At 42.2% G+C, this 11,942-nt stretch overlaps 1 protein-coding gene across 3 annotated transcripts in view; it reads right to left on the bottom strand.

Annotated features, from left to right (window-relative positions):
* Nucleotides 1-1,247: 1,247 nt before the first annotated feature.
* The window catches only part of casz1 (castor zinc finger 1), a 128,061-nt gene continuing 117,366 nt past the window's right edge, over nt 1,248-11,942 (bottom strand). For all 3 annotated transcript variants that reach the window (XM_048561646.2, XM_048561649.2, XM_048561652.2), the window contains one exon: nt 1,248-10,125. In XM_048561646.2, coding sequence (XP_048417603.2) covers nt 9,098-10,125 — 1,028 coding nt within the window. In that variant the 3' untranslated portion in view covers nt 1,248-9,097. The remainder of the gene's footprint in view (nt 10,126-11,942) is intronic.

The following is an 11,942-nucleotide window of genomic DNA, read 5'->3' as shown; positions in this document are numbered from 1 at the left end:
CACGCAGTTTTATAAATAGGACCCATGATGACATTATGTTGTAGCATTGTGGAAAGTTTGAGTTCACCAAATTATTATTAGTTCTGTAACAAGTGATTGATCGAGTAGTACCCTTATTAGCTCAAATCCTCCATGCTGGTGAGGGTATGACCAACGAGGTCATGTTTCACTTTTACATTAACAGGACATATCATTAATATGAGGCTGAAGAATCTGCCGTAAATCAGAATATAATGTTCAGACACAAGAGAGTTCATTCAGCCCTTTGAACTAACACCCATTTAGATGTGTCACTTTATTCTGGACACTGCATTCCCCAGCTCAGGACCATTAGCTCCTTTCTCACACCCTCCCAGAATGAAAATTAGATGATCCTCTCAGTCTTTGAAAAAGTGAGGGCGGGATCTCATAGACATTTACAAAATTCTAACAAAACAGGACAGGGTAAATTCAGAAAGGATGTTCCTGATGACCAGGGAGTCTAAAATTAGGGGAGAGGGTGTCACAGGGGATACAGGATTAAACCATTTAGGACTGGGATGGGTAGGAATTTCTTCAGAGAGTGAGAAGCCTATGGCGTTCTCTGCCAAATAGAATGTTTTCAAGGAGTTAGATATGGTTCTTGGGGCTAAAGTGATTAAAGGTTATGGGAGAAAGCAGGAACAAGGGACTGAGTTGGATGATCAGTCATGATAATATTGAATGGTGGAAGCAGGCTTGAGGGGCTGAATGGCCTACCCTGCTCCTGTTTTCTCTACGCAATAAAACAAATTGGAAAGTGGGAATATGCCTATAGTAAGGTTATCACTGAATATAGGCAACAAGACTTGAGGACTTGGACTTCAAAAGGAAAGTTTAAGGTTTAAGTTTGGAAAGGCTGCATTGAGTCTAATGCCAAGTATTGTGCCCATTTAACATTCAAATAGCATGTGTAATGGGAAGCTGATTATAATGATCAACAGAAAGTTTTATCGGTTTTTATGCCACCTTCATCTGAACTGAATCTTGGGACTTTCTATTGAGTGTACCTTGTCCAAAATGTTAAGTTCTGATTATTCAATGGCCTCACTCCTCTCTACCTCCTGAATTTCCGAAATTTCTCTAACCACCATCTTGGATAGCACTTGGTCCATTTATCCCATTGCTGGGAAATTTTAGCCACTCAGGCGGTCATCCGCTGTTAAAGGCAATCTTAACAAAGCAAGTTGAAGCAAATAGTGACAACAGTTGCTATTTTTTTTCCAGTTTTTATTGAGTGAAAATCTCAAACCCTTGCATCAGTCATGCAAAACCAATCAAATAAATAAAACACATATATTAAATTTCTAACAGCACTAGATTCAAGTGGAAAAATATTCAGTTATCAATAACATAGGTGCCAAGGGGTCATATTCAAGTATTGGAGAACATTTTTTCCAAACCATATAAAAAAAGTTGTCGTCTCCATGTATAGAGCCATGTAATTGTAAGTGGATCAGGTTCTCCCCACAGAGAAAAAAAACACAAAATCCATATGATCTAGAGATGGCTTCTTATCCTAGTGTGCAATATATATATTACAAAGGCTAGAATTCTCTTTTTGCTACATCGTAATCTTTCCTTTATTTTTCATCTCCAAGAGATCAATCCAGTTTTAGTTAAATTAACAGTAAAATGATCATATGCTTCAGCAGCTTGTCTATTTAAAAGATTTGGAGGTTGTTTCTGTCTGGTTGTACATAATTATTATTTTCTTTTCTCTTTGTGTTCTGGTAGACTATCTACACAATGCCATCTGGCAAACATCTACTGATGTCTTACCCGTTTTTTCAAAAACAATACGAGAGGGGAAGGAGAAAGAAACTCAACAGCTTCGGACTTCAATGTGCTCTGTGTATTAAAATAAAATGACTCATGCCAAGTTAATCCAAGTGCACAACCTGCTTCCCAGCTCTAAGCACTTTACAGGTTTTTTTTTTCCTTTTCAAAGGTCAAATGGAATCAGAAAATTTTTAAAAATGACCAGGATTAATATTGCCTGCCTCGTGTCTCATGGTTAAACAGAACCCACTATTGGAGAGGCAGCAAAAAATAAAGAACACACAAAATAAACTGATGGATAACAGTATTAAATTAACTAGTAATTAATATTCATAGACCTAAGTTAATTCACGTTCTACAAAATTCAACTTAAACCTGAACCACACTCTGTGTCAGTGCTAACAGTCTATGTCTTACTGTTCAAGAGCTGTGTTAAACTACCAATGCTAAAAGGAATTGCACACAAACTAAAACTATGGGCCATTCCAGAATTTTTTTTTGCAAAGAAATCCTTCAAATACAGGATACCATTTTTTTTATTGAGGTGCGTTTAACCCTTTGAAAACTAGCCATCTTGTTTTTGAAAAGGTGGAAGCCTTCAAGCAGGAACTTTGCATACACATAATCGCCTGTCAAACTAATGTTTGTGTGAACGAACATACATAATGCTGGTTTTTACAAAGCACAGTTGGACTGAGGAGCGTTAGACACACACATACTGTACATCAAAATAAGACAATATGAGGAGAAGGGGACATTGTAGCTTTATTTTGATTCAGGAATTATGCTTTAAAAAACAAGACTGCAGTTCTCAAAGGGTTACAGTTGGGCCCTGGGAAGAATAACTAAATCATTCTCAAAGTCACTGTAGTCCCTTCTTATTATGTACTTGTAAGGATTACATTCTTGACACTGACCAACTCGGTCTGTGTGCTGTAGCCCTAAAGAGTTCATTACAACAATATCTTGCTAACGTTTTCAAAGAAATTTATTTGCCATTAAATAATGATAGAAATTGAGATGGAGAGCAGTGAACACTTGACTCCTAATAAACTTCAAAAGGGGCTACTGATGCTTTAAGACTTGGCAAATTAGTCTGAATTCATTTTTTCATTCATTGTAATTGGTAGGCTCATAACTGTTGATCTGGAACTAAATTAGTGCAAACATATATATATTATATATATATGTGTATATATATTACAAAAAAAGGCAAGGAGCAAGCTAGCACACATTATTAACACTCATCCGTAATGCTTCACCCACTGAGGTGTAAAAATATGAACTGTAAATGTGGCCTCGGTCTTTTAGAGAGACATTGTTTGCTTCTACAAGACCGCCAAATATTAGCAAGAAGTGTAGCTACGGAAGAGCAGAGACACAGAGAAACATATCTGCCAGCTTTTTATCCACTTTTAAAGAAAACTTTGCCATGACTTAAAAATATTACTTCTGAAATATTTTTGAATGAGGGAGACCGAATCTAAAGGTCAAAATAAAGAGGAAACTCTTGCTTAGTAAGGTTGCCGTTAAAGGATCAGCAAAAGTTGGAGAAACTCAGCAGGTTGGGCAGCAACTGCACAGAAAGAGAAAAACTGAGTTTAATATTTCAGGTTAGTGAGCTTGCTCAGCACTGGACAAAGTTAGGGATGTAGGATGTTTTAATCAAGGACAGAGCCTGGGAAAGAGGAGTCCAAATAAGAACAAAAGGGAAGGTCAATGATAGAACAGAAAGTAGGAGAGATTGTCCCTCACTGTCCAACCTCCTCAATGTGTTACCATGTTATAGTTTTTCTTTCATATTATCAGCACCCACAGTATTTGATTTTGTGTAAAATTGCCCTTGTTTTCCAAATAAATTTTGCAAGAAAAACTTCATATTACCTCAATCATTCTCAACAGGTTTCACGGTTTCCAGCATAAATAGTCATTTAATTCTGTCAAAAACTTCCATTTTCTGCAACAATTCAAACTGTCGTGTTATAAATTTTTGTCACAGTGATGGTTCAATCAAACATCATTTAAATGTGACTGCTCCAGTTTGCAAAGACTTCATATTAATTCAGTCTGCACCCAGGAATGGACCCTGCTGTCTGGCTTTCAGAAAAGCTCTACTCCTCTGTTTCCGTAAGTCATCTGCTTCATTTTGGAAAATCAGTACAGCTCAAACAACACGCCAGGACAGTCACTGGGAATCAGGGAGTTCAGAACCTTGAACTGACACAGAACTATCACCGGTGATGGTTTAAGGGTGCACATGAGCTAAGGTAGATTATTGTTTGAAGTGGGCTGTAGGAGTGGTGATGGCTACTGCATTTTTCTTTATTCTCGCAAAGGATGTGGGTGTTAAAGGCAAGACCCATCTCTAACTGGCCTTGAATTGAATGACTTGTTCAATCATTTCAGTGAACTGTTAAGAGTCAAACACATTGCTGTGGGTCTGGAGTCAATGAGGGCCAGACCAGGAAGGGACGACAGATTTCCATCCCTAACGGTCTTCAGCGATTGAGATAGGTTGCTACAATAATAATTTTGTGGCACCATTTATATTATTAGTTGTATTGTTATAATAATTTAAATGCCATGGTGGGATTTGAACTCATGTCCCAGAATATTAGCCCAGGCCTGTGGATTACTAATCCAGTGGCATTCCAACTACACCACCACCTCCCAATAACAGTTTGTAAAAGGGCAAGCTCATTCTGGGTGTCAGAAATTTAAAGTATGTATCAGAAGATGGAGACTGAGTTCAACAGTGGTCAAGATTAATGGCTAGCAACACGAGGCAGGTTCTAATAGACATCAACTCTTTCAACGTGCGCAGGTATGTGGAAGGTTGGAGACTGTGGTTGTTGCAGTATTAGAATAATGGAATCAGGAGGGGACAAGGCTGAGGGTCTCAGTGGTGGACCTGGGTGAAGGACTTAGCATGTGAGTCAGAAGGTCAGAGATAATGGGAACTGCAGATGCTGGAGAATCCAAGATAACAAAGTGTGGAGCTGGATGAACACAGCAGGCCAAGCAGCATCTCAGGAGCACAAAAGCTGACGTTTCGGGCCTAGACCCTTCATCAGAGAGGGGGATGGGGAGAGGGAACTGGAATAAATAGGGAGAGAGGGGGAGGCAGATCGAAGATGGATAGAGGAGAAGATAGGTGGAGAGGAGAGTATGGGTGGGGAGGTAGGGAGGGGATAGGTCAGTCCGGGGAAGACGGACAGTTCAAGGTGGCAGAATGAGGTTGATAGGTAGGAAATGGAGGTGTGGCTTGAGGTGGGAGGAAGGGATGGGTGAGAGGAAGAACACGTTAGGCAAGCAGGGATGAGCTGGGCTGGTTTTGGGATGCAGTGGGGGGAGGGGAGATTTTGAAGCTGGTGAAATCCACATTAATACCATTGGGCTGCAGGGTTTCCAAGCGGAATATGAGTTGCTGTTCCTGCAACCTACAGGTGGCATCATTGTGGCACTGCAGGAGGTGCAGGATGGACATGTCATCTAAGGAATGGGAGGGGGTTTTGAAATGGTTCGCGACTGGGAGGTGCAATTGTTTACTGTGAACCAAGCATAGGTGTTCTGCAAAGTGGTCCCCAAGCCTCCGCTTGGTTTCCCCAATGTAAAGGAAGCCCAGCAGATGCAGTATACCACATTGGTGGATGTGCAGGTGAATATCTGCTTGATGTGGAAAGTCATCTTGGGACCTGGGATGGGGGTGAGGGAGGAGGTGTGGGCGCAGCTGTAGCACTTCCTGCGGTTGCAGGGGAAAGTGCCGGGTGTGGTGAGGTCAGGTTGGAGTCAAACAAAGGCGGTGAGAAGTGTGGCTCAACATTGGTCAGGAAGGAGGATGGATTTGGAGTGGGGGAAAGAACAGAGGCCGAGTTGTGGAAGTGCTTGTTCACACGAATGCAAGACACTGGGATAGAAGGCCATTTGGCCCATTAAGCCTGCTTTAGCATTTAGTATGATCATGGCTGATCTTGGGCTTCAATTCCACTTTGCTGCCTTGACCCTATTCCTCCCGGTTTTAAAATGCCCCAACCAAGGCGGACAGATGAGGCAGAAGTCGAGGAATTTCCAAAGCACTGCCTGGGCTGAGTCCCTCTCCTCCTCAGTAATAATAGCCTCCCACAATAACCTCTGATGTCTTTACACCATGGGACCCAGCAACTTTTCCCGCACTACAGGAGCATGTTAACACCAATGGGTCAATATACTTTTGAGGATCAAGGCTACAGTGGTCCTTTAGATTCAGGGCGCTAATCTATGCAATATCCTTTTTTACTTCATCTGAAAAATGTACTGAATCAAATAACATCAGGGTGCTTTAACTAATTGAATGTTTCTGCAGTGGTGCAATTCCTGAACAATGTACCCATTGTAACTGCACCTGAAAAGATTAAAGACGTGGAAAGTTCTGAATTGATCCTTTTCAGAGTCTATGCTTCAATGAGGAAGATACACTAAAATTAATTTATTTAGAAAGCAGTTGATATATTCAAAATAACAGGAGTTTATAGACATTTACACTGGCAAAACCCTACTAGTTAGTGACTAATGAGGTGTTAAACTGACCCCTTTAGCTGAGCAATTAACAGCTGAGCTTTCAGCAAAGATGGAAATAGGTGTCATTAATCTGCAGTTGAAGTGTGTGCTGCGTCTGGACTGCAAATCTATACAATTAGCAGAGCAAGCATCCAGAGAAATCAAGAGGGAAGAGACTGGGGAGAAGGTGAGCAGAGAACTTTGAAAGCTACAGCTAAGGATCTTCACAGTGGTCAGCTATGGCTGCAGATATCCCTCCTGAGTTGATTTAATGTTATAATAGAAACAAGAGGGTCTAGGCCTGAAACGTCAGCTTTTGTGCTCCTGAGATGCTGCTGGACCTGGTGTGTTCATCCAGCTTCACACTTTATTATCTTGGATTCTCCAGCATCTGCAGTTCCCATTATCTCTGATACAGCCTTGGAGGAAGTGGTGGTTTTAGATATTTTTAAATCAATCTGACCAGACATCTCTGAAGCAGGTGGGACTCAAACCCAGCTCTTTACGACCAGAGGTAGGGACATTACTGCTGTGCCACTACAGAAGCTCCGTAACTGTTGTTTCACTCTCTCTCTCTATCCACTCCAGGAAATGACAGAGACTAGTTCCCTTTTGTCAGTATAACAGCAGAAGACGGGACACGGATATGAACCTTCTGAGACTGGATTCAGCTCAGCAGTAAAGATTTCCAGGGCTTTGAGGGAAGACTTGGGGTGTGGGCCTAACTGGATAGCCAGGCTGGCACCATGTGCTGAACAGCCTTCTTCTGTGTTGTATTCTAAGATAAGAGCAATAATATCAGCAAAAATGGTATACCAGTCACATGGATGCTAATTTTGATGGCACAGGCTACACCGGAGGTGGCAAAGAAAAGGGACTGTCAATGTGGCTCTCCCCCTTTTTTTAAACCTTATTTGCTTTTTAATTATTATGTATTTTGTACAAGTTTACATCAAAAAAATTAACAAAAAGCAAGTTGCACAACAGAACAACAGAATCACTGGGGGAAGAGTGAGTGTTCCCATTTGTGAAAAGACCAAGAATGAGCGGTTTGAACTTAAAATAATTTGTAAAAGAAGCAAAAGCATCATGAGAACTAACTTCCTCATACAGCAAGTGGCTAAGGTTCAGAATAATCGATTGCCTGAGATTGTGATGGAGACGGTAGTTCTGAAGCATTCAGAATGTAATTTGAGAGTTGCCTGAAAAGGAACAATGTGCAGGATGATGGGGAAGAAGCAGGGAAATGGGGCCAAGTGAGATGCTCCTTTAAAGAGCTATCACAATCACGATGGACCAAAAGGCCTCTTTCAGCACTGCAACAATTCAGTGATGACTTGTCATTGGTTTTCTTGTGATTTCTTTCAGCCTGCAAGTAATATATTGTCTTAGAGATACAAGAGGCCATGTGTTTAAACATTCTTAAACACACAGAGAAAAGTTCATTTTTGATCAGAAACTCATAAGCAAACACCTTAAAACAGATATTGCAGCTCTAAGTCTTAGAAGGCTCAAGAGTCAGATTCAACAAGATGCCAAATGATTCGCAAACAACGTCACCAATGTTAGGCCCCAAAGTATCGACAATATTCATATTGATTTTTGCTTTAGTATATAAAAAAACTTACTTGAAATGCTCTCAATCTATCTAGGAAACAAACCAAAGAAGTGGAGAAACTTGTAGAAGCCACACTGCTTCTTTACAAATGTAAAAGAAAGGTTATTCTGGAACAGCCCAAAATAGCAAAGAGTGGAATGGAATGGAAGAACCCTAGATGTAGTGAGTGACTTGGGATGATACAACCAAACTCCAGAATGAAAAGGTTCTTGGGAGAGAGAAAATAAGAGAAAAAAATCTTCAAAACAAAATAAATTAAGGGAATAAAAATGGAACTTCATTCACATCAAGTGCAAACACCACATGTTACACAATAAACATCTGTCAATCTGCACTCATCTAAATGCTTCGAGATTTACCATTAAGAAATCATTTTACACATCCTTATCTGAAAGTCGTCTCATCTCCCACAGTTTGGTGCTAGAGGTGATGGCGGGGCTGACTACAGGAAGTGATGATTTAAAACTGCCTTTGTAAATTCTTTGCTTGCACACTCTGCCAATTACCGTAATGTACACTACAGCTCAAACTGCTTAGGATTCTCAGTATCATATACTTTTTTTTCCTTGAAAATTCCAAAAATGAAAACAATAAAGTCTAGCAGACATGCACACACGCAACCAAGGAGTTTTCCGTAGCAAAGGTAATACCCAAATATTACATGATGTCCAACTCCAGAAATGTCGGATTATAGATTTTAGTTTTTCCTGCATATTAAAAGGGTTTAATTATGTTGGTCGGGTTGTAAACATCTTCCAGGGAAAACAACTCTTCATACTGCTGTATCTCCTCTCCACATAGCATCTGAAGCCAAACGATTTGTTCATCTGTAATCCTTATTCTTTTTATTTGTGTAGGGCATTGTCCCGTTGTCGTCAGCTATCTGGAAGCATCATGGTGGGGAGAGGAAGCTGAGAAAGTCTTTACTGCAGAGCTGGTCTGAACACAGCAACAAGACTTGCCTTGCACTCAGGGCCCCTTCAACACTACAGCGCCTGTGGAGTCTTTGCGGTTAATTCCACTACATTTTTTTTCATTTAATTAAGAACAACTGTCATACCAGATAATTTAAACAAGTATATAGGGAACAGACTCTTTATATAGGAAGGGGAGGGGTTGGGGGTTGGGGGAAGCTGTCCCCAGCTACAGCCCTGTGGCGTCATCTTTCTCGTCCATGTTCTCAGGTATGGTACCATGGGTGCTGTCAGAGTCCGTGTTGAGATCATCGTCTTCGTTGACGTCTTCATCCTGTGTCATGTCGTTCTCATCTTCTGCATCTCCGGATGTGACAGCAGGGTCTTCCTGGAGTATCCCAGCCACCGAGACGGCCTCATGGGGCTTTGTGCTCAGATCCAGCGAGTCGTTCAATCCGATGCCAGCCGGGTTTCGGAGGAAGAACAGGGAGCTGTCGACATTGGTGCTGAGGTTTAGGGAGCCATCCAGGTTGAGGGAGGAGCCCTGGGAATCATACTCTGTCGTGGCGCCTGTGCTGTGCATGGCATCGCGGGTGGGCGAGACAGATGTTGTTTCCCCACGTTCCAACTTCTCGTGTTTGCGCTTGTGAGAGTCCATCTGTGACATGCCCACCACTGTGTGTTTACACTCAGGGTAGGTGCAGTGGAAATGGGAGCACTTCAACTTGTATTTACAGTCAGGTACTTCGCAGTCCACACTTGAACTGAACTGGCAGAAGCCCGCAGCACTGATCACATCTTGCTTGCCATGGTGTTTCCGATGGGCAGTCACCTTGGTACTGTCTGTACAGCGGAAACCACACCGAAGGCAGTGGAAGTGGGTACTGTTTCCAGAAAACTGACAGTCCGCAAAATAGCACCTCAGCGAGGACTTAAAGCGTTTGAAGTCATCGAGGACAAGGTTGTCCACTCGATCGTGATGCTGGGCGTGTTTGTACATGTGAGTGCGACCACAGAACTTGTAGCCACAGTTCTCCCGGGTGCAGTGGTAGTGGGTGACTTTCAGCGAAAATTGGCAAGAGGTGTCTTTGCAGTCTTCGTAAAGATCATAGCGTTTGAAACCCTCCAGCATCATTCCTTCATCCAGCATCTTCCGGGAAGAGGCTGTCTTCCGTCGCTTTCCAAATGGAGACATGTCTTCGATGATCCAGAATCTTTTCTTCGCACCAGAAGCAGTTGGAAGTGAAATCGTGTTCCCTAGAAGCAGAAAAGAACATCAACAGGTCATAATTCTAACTCTGTATTTAATTGGAATCAGATACATAGGAGAGTATAACAATGGCATTACAGTTAGTGATGCAAACTGCCCTTTCTCCCAGCAGCAGTGGGATCACATAATGAACTGTGTTGAAAACATTGCACAAGTTTTACTGTACTCAAGGTACACCACAGAAATTTACACCATGGAAACACACAGCTTGGACAAAATATTTGGTCTTCATGCCTTGTCCCACAAAACTTCATCCAAGGAAATATATTCTCTCTGTCCATCTTACTGAACTGTGCATTGGCCACAGTTAAAATATTCTTTAATGGGATGTGGGTATCACTGGCAAGGCCAGCATTTATTGTCCATCCCCTAACTGCCCTCAAACTGAGTGGCTTTCTCAGCCATTTCAGAGGGCACCAAGAAACCAGCCACATTGCTGAGGGTCTGCAATTAACACACAGGTCCAGACTAGGTAAGCACTGCAGATTTACTTGCCTAAAGGACGTTAGTGAACCAGATGGTTTGTAACAAAAATTGATGATAGCTTCCAAGTCACCAGATTTATTTTCTTTCTATTCCAGATTTAAATTCCACCAGCTGGCATTGTTTTCGAGAAGTAGCTAAATACAGTTTTTAGGGCTAACAGGATCAAAGGATATGGGGAGAAATTGGGAACGGGGGACTGAGTTGGATGATCAGCCCCGATCATACTGAATTGTGGTGCAGGCTCGAAGGCCTGAATGGCCGTCTCCTGCTTCCATTTTCCAAGTTTCTTTGTTACTATTGGTGGGATTTGAACCCATGTCCCTCAGTACTGAATTACCTACTCCTGTGACATCTGAATCAGGCCGTAAAATAAAAGAAACAGAAAAGGAAACAAAATTATGTTGCACTTGTCTACTTGCTTGAAGTCAGAAATCACATGACATCTGAAGAAGGAATGAGGCTGTAAAAGCTTGTGGATCAAATAAACCAGTTGGACTATAACTTGGTGTTGTGTGATTTCTGACCTTGTCCATCCTAGTCCAATACCAGTATCTCCACATACTTGCATGAAGACAGGTGTAGTGAAGAAATATTGATACTGGGGAGGAAGAAAGGAGACAACAGAGTCTTGTCTGTCTGTGGAATTAATTTTGGATGTCCAGATCGGTGATGCCAACACACAAGCTGCTTTATTCCTACCATTTTTCTGCAGTTCTGAAGCACCTCCTATCTCAGCAACACCCAACAGGAAGTCCTGACAGTGTCATCACTGGGCATATTTTCTTTTCATTGGTGGGGCATCTTGTTTGGGGGACACAGACTGGACCTTGTGATGATGCAATTGCTGACTTGGGCACCAGAACTCACTCCGGGCCTGTCCCAGAGGAAGTTACAATGGTCATGCACAACGAGCAGAGAATGTAGGAGAACAGGCACTCAGTGGAGATAATGCGAACTGCAGATGCTGGAGAATCCAAGATAATAAAGTGTGAAGCTGGATGAACACAGCAGGCCAAGCAGCATCTCAGGAGCACAAAAGCTGAAGTTTCAGGCCTAGACCCTTCATCAGAGAGGGGGATGGGGTGAGGGTTCTGGAATAAATGTTGCAACTCATATTCCGCTTGGGAACCCTGCAGCCCAATGGTATCAATATGGACTTCACCAGCTTCAAAATCTCCCCTTCCCCCACCGAATCACAAAACCAGCCCAGTTCGTCCCCTCCCCCCACTGCATCACACAACCAGCCCAGCCTGTCTCTGCCTCCCTAACCTGTTCTTCCTCTCACCTATCCCTTCCTCCCACCTCAAGCCGCACCTCA

Source organism: Stegostoma tigrinum, chromosome 28 (assembly GCF_030684315.1).
Source record: "Stegostoma tigrinum isolate sSteTig4 chromosome 28, sSteTig4.hap1, whole genome shotgun sequence".
NCBI classification, from domain to species: Eukaryota; Metazoa; Chordata; class Chondrichthyes; order Orectolobiformes; family Stegostomatidae; genus Stegostoma; species Stegostoma tigrinum.
This window is presented reverse-complemented; position numbering and strand designations above follow the sequence as displayed.